The sequence below is a fragment of the Salvia hispanica genome, chromosome 6, assembly GCF_029641045.1.
Source record: "Salvia hispanica isolate PSC_SH4W2 chromosome 6, Shi_PSC_v1, whole genome shotgun sequence".
NCBI lineage: Eukaryota > Viridiplantae > Streptophyta > Magnoliopsida > Lamiales > Lamiaceae > Salvia > Salvia hispanica.
Genome location: NC_142697.1, coordinates 34,814,057 through 34,829,780, shown reverse-complemented (window position 1 = coordinate 34,829,780; position 15,724 = coordinate 34,814,057). Strand labels below are relative to the sequence as shown.

General features: G+C 38.1%; 2 protein-coding genes and 2 long non-coding RNA genes across 5 annotated transcripts; 3 read left to right on the top strand and 1 right to left on the bottom strand.

Moving 5' to 3' along the window:
* The first annotated feature begins 2,022 nt into the window (after positions 1-2,022).
* LOC125208441 (protein WHAT'S THIS FACTOR 9, mitochondrial) lies at positions 2,023-5,010 on the top strand. Of its 2 annotated transcripts, none has more exons than XM_048108054.2 (2): positions 2,023-3,929; positions 4,602-5,010. In XM_048108054.2, exon 1 carries the CDS (start codon positions 2,068-2,070, stop codon positions 3,901-3,903), a length of 1,836 nt encoding a protein of 611 aa, XP_047964011.1. In that variant the 5' UTR covers positions 2,023-2,067; the 3' UTR covers positions 3,904-3,929; positions 4,602-5,010. The 2 variants fall into 2 exon arrangements, with proteins under 2 accessions (XP_047964011.1, XP_047964014.1); XM_048108057.2 differs by lacking the exon at positions 4,602-5,010 and adding an exon at positions 4,373-4,529.
* A 1,575-nt stretch (positions 5,011-6,585) lies between these two features.
* On the top strand, positions 6,586-8,596 carry LOC125206702 (F-box/LRR-repeat protein At3g03360-like). The gene is made up of 3 exons (XM_048105942.2): positions 6,586-7,461; positions 7,555-7,692; positions 8,191-8,596. Exons 1-3 carry the CDS (start codon positions 6,601-6,603, stop codon positions 8,578-8,580), a joined length of 1,389 nt encoding a protein of 462 aa, XP_047961899.2. The 5' UTR covers positions 6,586-6,600; the 3' UTR covers positions 8,581-8,596.
* A 3,953-nt stretch (positions 8,597-12,549) lies between these two features.
* LOC148923699 (uncharacterized) lies at positions 12,550-13,874 on the top strand. The gene is made up of 2 exons (XR_016132295.1): positions 12,550-13,517; positions 13,674-13,874. It is a non-coding gene; the product is annotated as an uncharacterized LOC148923699 (long non-coding RNA).
* Positions 13,875-14,874: 1,000 nt separating this feature from the next.
* LOC125203879 (uncharacterized) lies at positions 14,875-15,724 on the bottom strand. Its single transcript, XR_007173450.2, has 2 exons — positions 15,304-15,724; positions 14,875-15,114 (listed from the first exon to the last, which is right to left on the bottom strand). It is a non-coding gene; the product is annotated as an uncharacterized LOC125203879 (long non-coding RNA).

The following is a 15,724-nucleotide window of genomic DNA, read 5'->3' as shown; positions in this document are numbered from 1 at the left end:
ATAAAATATGAATAAAATGAGAATTCTATTTTTATATATTAATTTTATAATAAATATGAATAAAATGAGTTAGTATAATACCATGCATGATGTATTCAAAGAAATAGAAAAATAAAATGAAACATTTAATATGAGACATTTTAAAATCTGAAAGTGTAACAAATAAGACAATTTTTTTTTTAAACAACGTTCATTTTGACTATATAAAATATAGTGGTACTTTTTGCTAAAAGTAGTGTGTCAAGTGTATAGAGAATAGAGCAGGAGAGGTGAAGACAAAACAAAATAATAAGACATGATTTTTTTACCAAAAAAAAATGACTCAATTATCTTGGAACTTTCCAAAACTGAAAAATGACTCACTAACATGAAACAAACGTGTTGAAATTAAAAATAAATTGTAATTAGTTGTTATTGTTTTTCTTTTATTGGATAATGTTTAGCATTTTATTAGTTAGTGTTAGCTTTCTCCAAAGCCTATATATTAGGCCTTTATTGTATTTTGCAGTGTAATTTTGACTAAAAATGTAGTCCATTAATGAATTTTTCGTTTCTTTCCCGCTCGACAGTTTTCCCCAATTTAACAATTTATTCATCCTCCATTGGTGGAGGTTTCTTCATCCAATTTCTTCTATATTTTCAACAGGAGGGAGTGCCGCCAAACTTCAATTTATTCAAATACTTCATCCGTCCTCAAAGAATATGCACTTTAGGTTTCAACACGGTTTTTAATGTAAAATTGGTAAAGAAAGAGAGAGATAGAGAGAAAAATAATTAAAGTATTGTGAGTGGAGAATGAGTCTCACCTCTTTAGAGAGAAATGGCATTCCAAAATTAGAAAGTGCATATTCTTGTGGGACGAACTAAAAAGGAAAGAATGCATATTCGTATGGGATGGGGGAGTATCAAATATTTTACTTATCACAATAAAGAAAAGAATACAATAGATGCCTTTTGAATTAAAATACTTTTTAAGGACCCGACCCGAGTGGACTAGGTGTGTGAGACACCCGGTCTGGGTGGTGGTGCTATCTTCTCGGGGTCTATTGACCCGACCGGGTGGGATGGACTTGGCATTCACTTGCTTGGAGTTCCTGAAACCCATTCTCCGATCCTTCTTTTATTCTTGCAGTTATGCACAGAGATTAAGTTAACTTATATTAATGATTTCACTGTCTTAAATGAGTTTTATCATAGAGTTCTCAATCTATGCACACATCTTAATTGAATTTAGAGGATAAAAATTACTAAAAAACAATACTCCGTGTTTTCTTATACTCAGTGTTTTCTCAATCCATTCCTGCTTCTTTGACAACGATAACCTCCAAAAACCCTGTTCTTGAATCTTGATTGGCGTGAAGTGCTTGGCTTTGTGAAGGTTAATTGAGTTCGCCATGGCTGACCCGGACCCCGACGATAGATGGTGCAGGTTCGATATCTTTTTCATTTTTAGATTTGAATAGATGGCCTTTGATTGAATTCTGAAGTCTCTCGTAAACTTAAAAATTGATCATAATATCATTTATGGTTGTTTATGATTTAATATGACCCACAAAATCGATAACGACATAGCTAAACCGTAAATCCTAAACTGAAATGTCAATTAAATAAATAAAAGGATATGGTCTTGATTATAAAAATTTAAAAATAATAATAAAAAAAAATACTAAGTACTTCACATCCATCTCATTTTATTAGTTATACATTCGTAACGATGTCGTATATATAATACTCCAATTTCAAATTAGCCACATTACTGAAAAATCAATACTGACAACAAAGTGTATTATATTGATGATCAAAATTTATGTTTATAGAAAACTCTAGAATTAGGAAATTTTTATGTTAATAGAAAATTCTGAAATTGGGCAAAAAGTTTGTGATATTAGTAATCAATTATTTACCGTACATAACTTTATTTTAGCCATACAGTTCTGATTTTGACAATAAATTTTAAATTTCATGAAAAAAAAAATAAAAAATCGAGCGAAAGATTTTATTATTCGAAATCAATTACCCAATCTAAAGTAATTGCGAAACACCTAAAACCCTAAACCCAAAAGACTGATGAATTTCCTCTCCGGCGCTAGCTCCTTCCATCTCCGCCGCTACCGCCGTCGCCACATCCTCCAACTCCGCACCCTATACGACGGCGTATCCGCCTTGAAATGGCCTCGAGACCGCGGCCTCGACCACGCAGTGGAGCGCGACAAGCTCCTCAAGCCCCTCCTCAATCTTAAAAACCTCATCATTTCCGAGCCCTCGAAATCGATTCCGCTCACGCTCATTACCAAATCGAAGGAAGCCCTAGGAATCCCATTTCGCCCAATTGAATTCATCCGGAAATATCCTTCAATTTTCGAGGAATTCCAGCCGGGCTCCCTCAACATCCAGCCCCACATCAAGCTAACCCCTAATGTGATTTCTCTCAGCTCCGAGGAAACATTGCTTCACCAAAGTGTTGATTACAAGCAAGACGCCGCGAGCCGCCTCTTCAAGCTGTTGATGGTGAGTAGGATTAATAAAATTCCGATCTTTGTGTTGGAGCGTTTGAAATGGGAGCTGGGTTTGCCTCTAGACTATGAGAAGGCTTTGATTCCCGAGTTTCCGGATTACTTTAGGGTGATTGGTGGGGATGGTGATGGTGATTTGGGGGAAAATGAGAAAGTGCTTGAATTGGTATGTTGGTGTGATGAGTTTGCTGTATCTGAATTAGAGAAAAAGAGGGGAAAGAGCGGAAAGATTGAGTTTTTGCTGCAGTTTTCAAAGGAGTTTGAGATGGATAAGAAGTATAAGAAGTGGTTGGATGAGTGGCAGAAGTTGCCGTATGTATCGCCCTATCAGAATTCGATGCATTTGGGGTCGAAGACCGATGAGTCGGATAAATGGGTGGTGGCAGTTTTACATGAGGTGCTTAATCTGTTTGTTGGGAAGAAGGCGGAGAAGGAGAGTCTGCTTTATTTGGGAGAGTATATGGGGTTGAGGCCGAGCTTCAAGCGTGCGTTTTTGGAGCATCCGGGGATTTTTTATGTGTCGAGTAAGATTGGGACGCACACTGTGGTTTTAAGGGAGGCTTATAAGAGGGGGATGTTGATTGAGAGACATCCTTTGATGGGTATGAGGTCGAAGTATATTCAGCTGATGAATGTAGTGAAGGATGATGATAAAGCGAAGAATGCACAGAAAAAGAGTGGTGCTGATGTTAAGAAAAGTGAAGTGGGGGATGCGGAGGGAGTGGGGGAAGATGGTGATGTAACTTATGATGAGAGTGATGATGATGACGATGTTGGAAATGCGGGTAAAAGAGGGAGGCAAGAAGTTGAGGGAAGAGTCTCGGAAAGGAGGAATACTAGAGATGCTGTTAGGACAGCAGGTAGTGACGATGAGGAAATTGTGTTGGAAAGTTCAACAAGGTCTTCTCGGAGAAGAAATGCTCGTGGTGGTGAAATGCGTGACTCCTCCTCTGACGATGAGAGTGATGAATGTGAAGAGGGTGATGTGGTTGTAACCAGAGTGAGTCATGAAAGGAAGGGTAGAGATTTCGAAAGAAGGGATGCTGGAAGTGGTGGAAGGAGGTATAACGGAAGAGGCAGTGAAGAAAATGTGTCGAGAAGGTCGACTAGGAGAACAAATGGCCGAGATGGTGATGATAATGAGAGAAATGGGACCAATAGAGGGAGGCATGAAATGAATTGTAGAGATTTCGAAAGGAGGAACACTAGAGGTGAGGGAAGGAGGACAAATGGAAGAGGCGCGGAAGAGAATATGTCAAAATTTTCAACAAGGTCTTTCAGGAGAACAGATTCTCGAGATGATGATTCTAATACTCGCAGAAGGTTTACAAGGAAATCAAATTTCTCGGAGAATAGGACTCGTTCTGAAACAGGGCGGAGATCCACATAGCGGAAACTCAAACTGAGCAACATCATGTATTTGGTTTGCTTTTGCATTACAGTTTATGATTATTCTTGTTGGCTTGAAGCAAAACAGTTGTTATTAGTTCTTGTGTTGTTTTTACGCATTTATGTGGGCTGCGGGATGACGAATAATTTGATATCAACTACTTCATTCAATCTAACAGAGGAAACCAATTGCTTATTGTTTCTGTGCTAATTGTGCATATATAGTTCTGTCTTGGTTGATTCATGTATGTGTAGAAGATTAGAAATTGAACCATAATCCATAATGTATTCCTTAGGTTTATCATTTCTTCAGTTTCTTGGATCTTTTTGACTTGCATTTCACAGCATAGGAACAGAGTTCTCTAGAGATTGGTTAAGCCTTAGCTGCAGTTTCATTGTTGAATCTTGTGTGTATTTCCTTGCACATTTGGATTTTGGCATTATAAACTGCATGTTTGATGTTGACACAGGTTACTTGGTTAGAAGCTCTTGGGATGGAATCATGGAATTGAGATCAAATACTAAACTAGTTATGATAAAAAAGATAAATTATTGGGTCACCAAAAATCTCCATGTTTAAGACTAGTTATGATTAATCTACACAAGCTGCAAGCAAACCCCTATTCAAATTGATCAGTCAGTTGAGTACAAAGTGAACGCATCTCTAGCCTGGAAACGGAGCTAAAGGCATTTCTACAGGGACTAAACATGCCAATTCAGAATCTCATACATTTCCAGGGAAGGGAATAAGATAGCGGACCATCTTGTGAAGCTCGGAAGCAGAGAGGACCATCGGATCATGTTCGATCAAGAAACTGCCCCACCTTGCATTAAGGCTTTGGCTCTCATGGATAGACTCGGATTACCAAACTTCGGATTCAATAATGAAGAGGACACCACTGAAGCTTAACAAGAAAGGGCAAGAGTACATGGGTGCCGAGCTCTCGCGCCAGACCCTGTCCCCTCTTTACTCGAATGAGCTCTCACCGGGTATTAGGACAAGGGAAGGACTCCTCGGAAATCATGTCAAAGAGATCAAAACGTAGCAGGTCATAGGCTTGGATCTAGGGCCTATTTATGTTGAATTGGAAGTGACTAATTTCTCTCAATAAATTGCATATAATGATAGTACTCTCTCCGTCTCAGTTTAAGAGTCATGTTTTGCCATTTCCGCCCATCCCAGTTTAAGAGTCCATTTAGATTTACTATATTTGGACATAAAATTTAATCTCATTGTTGATGAAATTTACACTCAAATGCCATTACTTTCATAAAAGTAAAACAAAACAAAATCTTAAACATACAAAAAGTCAAAAGAGTCATCTGCTCAATATGGAATCCATTTCACGAAATTATTATAGTGATCATGCATATAAATGTCGATGATATAGATATCGATATAGATAATAGATTACGACTTTGTTGATATCTCTTTAAAGTCAAAAGAGTCATCTACTCAATATGGAATCTCATTGCTGCATAACAAATGTGAGCGTGTGTGAGCGACTAATACCACGTAGGCTAATTTCCATGATTTTAGATGTTGTTACAAACCCACAATTATCTTTCATTTATTTCCATTTCATCAATATCGTCATTTATTTTCTTTTTTATCTCCTTTTTCCTTTATTTACTTTTCGTATCCTTTCTTATAGTATATACATCATAAATGCATAATACATGTGTTTCCCTAGGTTTTTATTATAATTTTCATATATGCTTGTTTGAGGTTATTTTTTTTAGCCTTTGTTCATATATGTTTGGAAATGCTTATACAACTTACACTTTTTTTTTCTACTTTGTTTATATCATTGTACTTGATTCACTTTTTTACATAGTAGTAGTATGTAATAATTTGATTCTTCGTATTTTAATTGTCTCTTGATTAAATCTATGTTTTTTTAGTCGTCTCTTGATTAAAATCTATCTCTATGCTTTTAATTTTACCAATTAAAAACCTTGCTTATCATAAAATTCTCATTTTTTTTATTCTTTTACACTATTTTATCATCAAAAGTAGAGAGTAATAGAAAAGAAAGCTAGTATTTTACTTTTTTCAGAAACTAACAATGAAATAGTGTAATTTAGGCGAAAAGAGAGAATATTAATAAGAAGTATTGACATTGTGGTAGAAAAGCTTATTTACAATAAGAACAAGAGGCATAAAATCGGAAAAAGAAAAGATAAAAAAGAAATTTAATGATATTGATGACTTGGAAAATAATGTACGACAATTGATTTTCTGTTAACAAGCATCTAAAATTAAGGATAATTGGCTTTCTGTTAACAAACATCTAAAATTAAGAAAATTAGCCAGTGTCGCTCACAAACGCTCATAATTGTTGTGCAGCAGATCTTTTCTCTCTCTTTAAATATATAAAGTACTAATATTTGATTTATCCTTATAGATTCTTTTGTAACCGATAAAAAAAGATTTGGTATTATCCTTTATATGCACAACACAAATAAATTAAAGGTATAGGATTGTGGAGTCAACTAACAATGGTGAAAAAGCTACGGAGGCGACTCGACACGGTAAAAATCTATCATTATTGATTGTTATTTGTACGTAACGCTTTAATGATTTTGATGAAATTATGTTCTAGATTTGATACAATAAGCATAACAAAAATACTACTACAATCTTGATCTAAATCCTTGTAATTAACTGAATCACTTTCAGGGTGATCGAATTAGTATGCTTCCCGATGATGTATTAGTGTTGATACTATCTTCGTTGAGCTTGAAAGAAGCTACAGCGACTAGCATACTTTCCTCTCGATGGAAGAACTTGTGGAACTTAACACCCAAACTAGATCTAGATCTCGATTGGACAGCAATACTAAACAAGCGGAGAAATTATGACATGAACAACATGAACAACTTGAGTTGCGAGTATGTTAGATGGGTTGATCGCCTACTCACCACGCTCCCGAAATCTTCCACCACTAATCTTGTCAGATTCAGAGTGTTGTTTGAGTTAACTTCATTTTTCACGGTATATATCGATGATTGGGTTAGTTACGCCGTGAGTAGAAAGGTTGAGCATCTTGAATTGATTTTGGACGCGTGCTTACCAAGAGAGTATTACTCTTTCCCTTACAAAAAAGGGAATTTCCCCGAAAATCTGAGGTGGCTGAAGAAGCTTAGTTTGCATTGTGTGAATGTGAGTGGTGAGACTGTGGAGTTTTTGTTGAGGAAATGTCGTCTTCTCGAGCAACTGTCCCTGTCCCAGTGTGGAAAGGGGCTTTCGTCTCTGGAGATTGTTAGGACCTCGCCAGTGTTCAAATGCCTAGAAATTAGCCAGTGTTATAGTCTGAACTCAGTTGTGGTTCGTGAATCGAAGGTTGTCTGCATCAAGTACGCTGGTGTGGGTGAACCACGTTGTCGTTTCAAGCTCGTCGATGTTCCTCTCTTTTCTCAGCTCTGGATTCAAGCGGAGGCATATACGCGGTTGTCTTATATTATTAACATCACAGACATTATAAACATGTTTGATGATGTGCTTCCACAACTACACATGCTCAAGATATACACTAAGTCCAAAATTTCCCTCTATGTAATATAAACTTCTACTAATTGGTTTGATTTTCAATAAATTAGCTGGATTAGTATTATATGTTTATTAATATGATATACATATCATGTACAGGACAATTTGCACAAGATGATGCCTAATCTTAAGGAATTGGTGGTGGTGGTTGGGAGTGATTACGGTGACAAGTATTCTCTCGTGCCAATAATACGTTGGTTCAGTGTGGCTCCTTGCTTGCAAAGATTTGTTCTAGAGGTACGTATCTATTCATTTTCCAAGTGCAAATTGACTAAAAAACCATAAAATTTAATTTGATCAAATTCTAATCAATTGCGTAGCTTTTAAAATTGACCAATTATATATCATAACTTTTACATTTTCATTAATTGTAAAATATTTGGACGAAATTATGCATGATGTTCCAAGTGGTCGTGAAATAAAGGTGGCTGGTCTTATTTTGGTCTCAAACAATCAATGAGAATTATAAGAATGTCAAAGTTATGATATTATGAGTTCTACAACATACAAAATATTGTCCAAATTTCTGCCATCAGATAATATTGTCCAAATTTCTGCCATCAGATAATTAAGAAAAATGTCTAGTTGACCATTGTTTAAAGTTATAGGGGATTAACTAGAATTTGACATGATTTTTTCGGCCATTTGCCTTTTACAATATCTTATAACTTATTCTTTGTAGTTATATAATGGTAATGGATAAAATGATTAATTTGTTAAGTAATGATTATATAGGCGCCACACCAAGAGAAGATCAAAGAAGAAAAGAAGGTGTCGAGGGCTCCTAAAGTGTTTTCTATTGATTGCTTGCTTAATGGTAGTGATTTGGAAGTTTGGGATATTAACAGAAGAAACGAAGTTCAGAGAGCTTATTCTCACATCAAGGAAGTAAAATTTGTTGGGTATCGTGGTGTGTATAATCATATTCAAATGATTTCACTGTTGGCGCACCAAGGTTCTGCACTAGAGAAGATAATTGTGGATACACGATCTTTCGAACTTCACGAGAATATGCCGTGGGATCGCATTTCTCGAAACCAAAACGAGGATGAAATAATTGCAAGGAAGCGTGCAAAGAGCGAACTTAAACATGTTACTTCAGGAATAAATGTCAGCATACTCTAGACTAGACTAAGGGCTTGTGAATTATGATTATCTCAAAACATCAAATTTATATCACGGGAAGCTTGAAAAGATCAAGCAAAAAATAACTATATGCCCCGATGTTGGTCAATAGCATCGCTTCATTTTGACATAAAATAAGAAATCTATCACTTGTTCCATTAGTGTCTATGATTTCCTAAATATATTCATTATAATTATTACTAAAGCGCCAATAAATAATCCAAAATATTCTATAAGCAATTCAATATACCTTATGTAAAATCAGCACACGTGTTATCTTTTAAGGGTGTTGTTTGTATTGAACTGATTTTCCATTTGATTGTGTTATTAAAAGATACATTTTACACTCTTATTTATAGGACAAGATCATTGAATATGCCTAGGAACTTATGAACTAGGAACTCTACCATATTAATGATATATTCCCTTGAGTCCCTAAAATACTCTTTCCCATAATCTTGAGACTATCATATTTCCTTTCCAACACTCCCCCTCAAGTTAAGTAATGGGATTCCCGATGCTTAACTTGCCAAGTACATTTGCAAAGTTCTTCGTGCCCACAGCCTTGGTTAAGATATCAGCTAGCTGATCTCCAGATCGAATGAATGGAAATGCAACTATCCCAGCCTCAATGTTTTCTTTGATGAAATGTCGATCAACCTCCACGTGTTTTGTTCTGTCATGTTGGACTGGATTCTCTGAGATACTAATTGCAGCTTTGTTGTCACAAAAGAGTTGGCAAGTTTTTGGAGACAACAGGCCTAACTCGTTCATGACCCTTCTCAACCATAAAACTTCAGTCAGTCCACTTTTAATTCCCCTGAATTCAGCTTCTGCACTAGATAATGCCACGACCTTTTGTTTCTTGCTCTTCCACGACACTAGATTTCCACCAACAAATGTAAAGTATCCCGCGGTAGATCTTCTGTCGACTGGATTTCCTGCCCAATCTGCATCTGTGTAGCCATGAATTTCCAAGTGATCATTCTTCTTGAACATAATTCCATGATCAAAGGTGCCCTTGAGATATCTCACAATTCTAACTGCTGCTTCCATGTGATCGGTCTGAGGCTGATGCATAAACTGGCTGACAACACTTACTGCATAAGCTATATCGGGTCTGGTATGTGACAGATATATTAATTTTCCTACCAGTCGTTGATATCTTCCATGATCTGCCAATGCCGATCCTTCAACTATTTGCAAGCCGTGATTCAGAGCTATGGGGGTTTCCGCAGGCTTGCAGTCCATCATCCCTGTCTCTGCCAAAAGGTCTAATATGTACTTTTTTTTATTTATGAATATGCCATGGGGTGACCTCATCACTTCAACTCCCAAAAAATACTTCAGATGCCCCAAGTCCTTCATTTCAAATTCAGAAGCCAAGTTCCTTTTCAACTTCTCTATTTCCTCCAAGTCATTCCCAGTAATGATCATGTCGTCCACATAAATTATCAAACAAGTGATTTTTTCTCCCTTCTTCTTCGTGAACAGAGTATGATCAGCATTGCTTTGGCTGTAATCGTATTTCTTCATTGCTTCTGTGAATCTTCCAAACCAGGCCTTCGGAGATTGTTTTAACCCATATAGAGTTTTCTTCAGTTTGCATACTTCTCCATTTCCAAATTCATCCGAGAATCCTGGAGGAACTTCCATATATACTTCCTTCGTCAGTTCCCCATGGAGGAAGGCGTTGGTCACGTCAAGCTGATGTAGAGGCCAGTCTTTATTTGCTGCAATTGACAACAGTACTCGAACAGTATTCATTTTGGCTACTGGCGAGAATGTCTCTGAGTAGTCTACTCCGTAGGTCTGTGTGTATCCCTTAGCCACCAAACGAGCTTTATATCGTTCGATTGTGCCATCAGGCCTTCTTTTAATGGTAAATACCCATCTACACCCCACTGGTTTCTTTCCTTCGGGAAGTTGGCACTTTTCCCATGTATTATTCCGTGCCAATGCCTTCATCTCCACCTTCATTGCCTCTCTCCAGTGTTTGCTTTGCCATGCTTGTTCAACTGTTTGAGGAATCTCCTCTTCTTCATACAAGGCTTCTTCAAATGCCCGGGCCATTTTGGAGAGATTAGCCCTGGCAATATTTCCAATTGAGTATCTTGCCCGAGAGCTATTCTTCTCAGGGGAGTATCGTTTGGGGGGAATTCCCCTGTTGATACGATTTGGCAAGATATATCTTCCAGTGTCTCCATCTATAGTATTTATCTGTGTATCATCATTGTTAGTAGAACATGAACTTTCTTGAGGATTAGTAATGATTACCTCAGGTATCGGAAGGGTAATGGGCGTGTTACTTAACTCCACGGGTTGCGTTGTTGTGTGTAAGACCTGCTCGGCAGCAGGAGCGGTTGGCTCGGGTGGATCTTCAGTGGGTTTATTATTGTGTGACATCGGAAACCAACTTAGCGGGTCACTAGATCCTATGGATTCAGATTCCTCCCCCTGACTGGTAAGTTGGCTATGGTAAAAAAAATTCAGACTCCAAAAAATCACAATTCATCGTAGTGAAAACTTGTCTATTTTTTGGATCAAAGCACCTATACCCTTTTTGATTTACTCCATAACCTATGAAGACACATTTTACAGCACAAGGGGAAAGCTTGGAACGTTCGTGCTTGGGAATGTGAACAAAGACAGAGCTTCCGAAGACACGAGGTGGAAGAGACAAGGCAGCAGGAATAGAGGTTAAGGTAGATAATTCAAATATGGGGGCTTTGAGTTTCAAAATTTTTGTGGGAAGCCTATTCAAGAGGTAAACCGATGTGGCAACAGCTTCGGGCCAAAAGTATTTGGGTACTTTAGAATCGAACATAATAGATCGAGTCATCTCTAGGATAATTCTATTTTTCCTTTCAGCGACACCGTTTTGCTCTGGGGTATAAGCACATGAAGTTTGGTGGATAAGACCTTTATCAACAAAAAACTTTTTCATTTGAGTATTGACAAATTCCCTCCCATTGTCAGATCTGAGTATCTTAATTTTTGTTTGAAACTGTGTTTGGATCATGGTGTAAAATTCTGTGAATTTTGAAAAAACATCAGATTTATTTTTAAGGAAATATACCCATGTCATCCTCGTGCAATCATCAACAAACAAGACAAAATATCTAATCCCGTTTCCCCCAACAACTGGAGAAGGACTCCACACATCAGAGTGAATTAAGGAAAAAACCGAATTGACTCTAGTATTGCTGACTTGAAAAGAATGTCTGTGACTTTTCGCAAAAACACATGATTCACAATTTAGAGAATGAAGTTTAGCAAAATGGGGAAATAAAATTTGCAAATAACCAAATGATGGATGCCCTAACCGCCTATGCCACAACCATGCCTCCCGTTCTGTAGTTCCATGAGCCAACATTACCCTGCCAGTTTGAGCTATCTCATCCACATAATACAACCCGTGACGTTCAGTGCCACGCCCAATAATCGTCCCCGACCGAATATCCTGGAGAAAACAAAACTTAGGATGCATTAGAAGAGTACAGTTTAGTTCTTGTGTAACTTGACTGATGGACATTAATTTTTGTGTCAAGGATGGGACATATAAACAATCTGAAACTTTCAAGGTTGGGGATATTTGAACAGTGCCAGCCCCTTCTACCCTCGAAATTTCTCCCCTAGCTGTTTCAACATGGGTCCGTAGCTCCACAATCAAAAATCCATCTCCTATCTTTTTCCCGACTTATTTCTCGTACTTCACATGCGATGGCAATATCAGGGTCATTTTTAAGTACGGAAAAACGATTTTGGCACATAATATTATCATGCTCCTTTTTCTTGGGTGTATTTTGCAAGGAATCAAAGCTATGGGGGGTTTTTTGTGAAAATTTTGAAAAATGGGGGTCAGGCTGCAATTTTAATAAAATAGAAGGGTTTAGGTTATTAAACCCAAACCCTTTACCTTCTGTTATCTCCGCCGCCCCTCCAAAATTTGCTCTAGCCTTCTCTTCTTGATTTCCCTTGTTCTCTGTCGGCGCAGCTTGAGAAGCCCACCATCCCGGAGCGGTCTCCGGTTGTCTGCCAACTCCTCCGGCGTAGGCGACCTCTCGGTTGCCCGCCGGAGGATTTTCGCCTTGTGCCAATTCCTGTCCTCCGATGACCATCTTTCCTTTTGCGGTGGTAGAGCGATTTCGCTTGTGGCCATCTTCCCACCACTCCGGGAAACCGACAAGGTGGAAGCATGTCTCTCGTGTGTGTTTCGACATGCCACAGTGGGAGCAGATTAGCTTGGATTTGTCAATTTTTGGGTATTGCGACGAGGCGCTCCGATTCTGTGGTGGTGCTCCCTTGTGCGGCGGCGGCGGTGGTCCCCTGCTTGGTCGATTGAATTGGGTAGGCGGTGGTGGTCCGCCGTACCGGGCTCCAAAACCCGACCCTATCTCTGAGAATCCCGGCTCTTGAGTTGCTGGATTCCAGATGCTTGTTCGATTTTCTTCTTGTTTGATGGCGGCGAACGCCATTTCGGCAGTTGGCTCCGGGGTCTCTTTGAGTAGATCCCGTCGAAGTCGATCATATTTCACATCTAATCCGGACAGAAATTGGTATAATTTCTTTGTCTCGTTTTCTCTCTGGTATATTAATGCTCCTTTATCACAGCATGTATATGGGCAAGGTTTTCTGGTTTCGATGCTTACCCATAAACTCTGTAATTCGCTCCAATATTCCTCAAGGGTTTGATTCCCCTGTAGCGACCTGCTTGTCTTTGTGTCGAGATCGTAGACCTGGAGTGGGTCAGCTCTCACTTCGAAGGTTGTTGTGAGGCTTTTCCAGACGCCTTTTGCCGTTTGGTGTTGAGCAAACTGCATTACCAGCTTTGGCTCCATGTTTTGGATGAGCCATGAGTATACTGTGTAATCGGCTGCCTGCCATTCCTTGAACTTGGGGTCGTCGAGTGATGGTGGTGTGGACTCCCCCTCGAGGTGTTCCAGTTTTTCCCGACTGCCTATTGCGGCCTTCATTAACCGGGACCAAACTGGGAAGTTCTTCCCATCGAGTTTGATTCCAACTGTTACTGTTTCAATGGTTTTGGACATTTTTAATGATGCTCACTTGATTTTTGGCTATTTTGGTTGTAGGGCTGAAGATGGATAGATCAGACGTGTGCCGGATTTTGGTTGAGGGGTTTGAGAAAGGTAGAGAACGATGATGATTTTGAATCTGAGTTCAAACGAAAATTGAAGGTTTTTGGATCGAAAAAACTGCTCTTGATACCATGTTGTTTGTATTGAACTGATTTTCCATTTGATTGTGTTATTAAAAGATACATTTTACACTCCTATTTATAGGACAAGATCATTGAATATGTCTAGGAACTTATGAACTAGGAACTCTACCATATTAATGATATATTCCCTTGAGTCCCTAAAATACTCTTTCCCATAATCTTGAGACTATCATATTTCCTTTCCAACAAAGGGGACGATGCTTCTGATTCTAATAGTGTCCACAATAGTTCGGCCAAACCCAAGCCAAGCCAAGCCACAAATTCTTGTGCACAGCAACAAAAAAATTTGTCCAGCCCAATAGTGGACAAGCCACCGTCACAAATCACATTATGTTTTCAATTGTTGATATATTTTAATTCAATTAGAATAAAAATTATCAGACTATAATAATTAGAAAAAAAGCATAATATAATACTCCCTCCGTCCCGGATAATTCGTCCCAGTTTTACATTTCGGTCCGTCCCACATAATTTGTCCCATTTCACTTTTACCAATTTTGATAGTGGGCCCCATATTCCACTAACTTATTCCTACTCACATTTTATTATAAAACTAATATATAAAGGTAGGACCCACATTCACTAACCTTTTCAACCCACTTTTCATTACAATTCTTACAACCCGTGTCCGGTCAAAGTGACCCGAATTATTCCGGACGGAGGGAGTAATAAAAAAATTTAAAACCAAATCTTCGTTGTATTATAGATAAGGGGAAAATTATACAATGAAAATTTTATAAAAACACTAAAAAAAACACTACCACCGCCTACTCAGTGGCTTCATCAGAATCCGCCGCTTCTTCTCCCACTCAAGATGACCCATTACTTATAATGAAAGCCCATTTATCTCTACTTTTTTTTAATCTCTCTTACTTTACTCTCTCCACCTAACACACAAAATAAAACCGCATAAAATCCATCATGTGCCGCCCAAGGAAGGGGTCATCTTTATTAAGACGAAGGGAGTATTATTTTTGCAAAACATCGTCGAATTCGGAGCACCTCATTTGCAGCAGGACGGAGGGAGTAATAAACTTAATTAATTCGATTAATTGCGTCCCAAAAAGAATTCATGAACTAGAACCGGCTCACGAGAACATTAATTCATTATAACCAGCCCACAACTTAAATAAATTGGCCCAACAACAATTTAGTTCACAGTGGCCCAAGTTTTAATTTGGAGGAAGACCAAAAACTAAAAGCAAATAAAAATCTCAAAGAAACAAGAAAATAAACAAAACAATTTGTAGTTGGCTGCAAATCAAATTAGGGCTCCAATGCTGCAGCATCGCCTATGAAAGAACAAGAGAGAACTTGATTCAATTATAAAATCAAAAACTTACGAAATTTCATCAAATTTTTAAACCAATAGCAACGAACTTAGATTAAAGCAATTAGCAACTTAGATTAAACCCTAAATAAGAAGGTATTAAACCAATATTAAAAACTGAATAAATAATACTAATAAAATTTCACTGTACCTAAATTTTGTCTTCGTCTTCTACGAAATCGCACGGCAATTTTCTCTTCTTGGCCAATTTATACAGTGAATAAACATCCGTGACAACTTTGGGTTTGAAATTGCTGCGCTCTCTCGAAAGGAACTCCACCTGCCACGCCTCTTTCATAGCGATCGTCTCTTTTTCAAGAGATTTTCGTACTTCTCGGCGCTTCTCGAGCAAAAACCTTTTCCGGTTCCTGTTATCCTTCATCTTCTGCTCGTTATCTTCCAAATCTGCTTCTATTTGCGCCAAACGAGCTTTAATGGCGATGTTAGAAACACTCAGATCCTTCTGATCCTTTTCTGCATCACGTATTTCGACCTCCAAATTCTTAAGCGAAACTAACTTTTTCATCGCCATGGATTTACGATCAGGAATTTGGGATTTGGGATGGGAAGAG

Bases quoted from the DNA above. Each gene is read 5' to 3' on its own strand.
- LOC125208441 (XM_048108054.2), top strand. From the start codon at position 2,068: ATGAATTTCCTCTCCGGCGCTAGCTCCTTCCATCTCCGCCGCTACCGC.
- LOC125206702 (XM_048105942.2), top strand. From the start codon at position 6,601: ATGCTTCCCGATGATGTATTAGTGTTGATACTATCTTCGTTGAGCTTG. The intron at 7,462-7,554 runs GTAATATAAACT...TATCATGTACAG, and splicing joins AGTCCAAAATTTCCCTCTAT to GACAATTTGCACAAGATGAT. The intron at 7,693-8,190 runs GTACGTATCTAT...ATGATTATATAG, and splicing joins TGCAAAGATTTGTTCTAGAG to GCGCCACACCAAGAGAAGAT.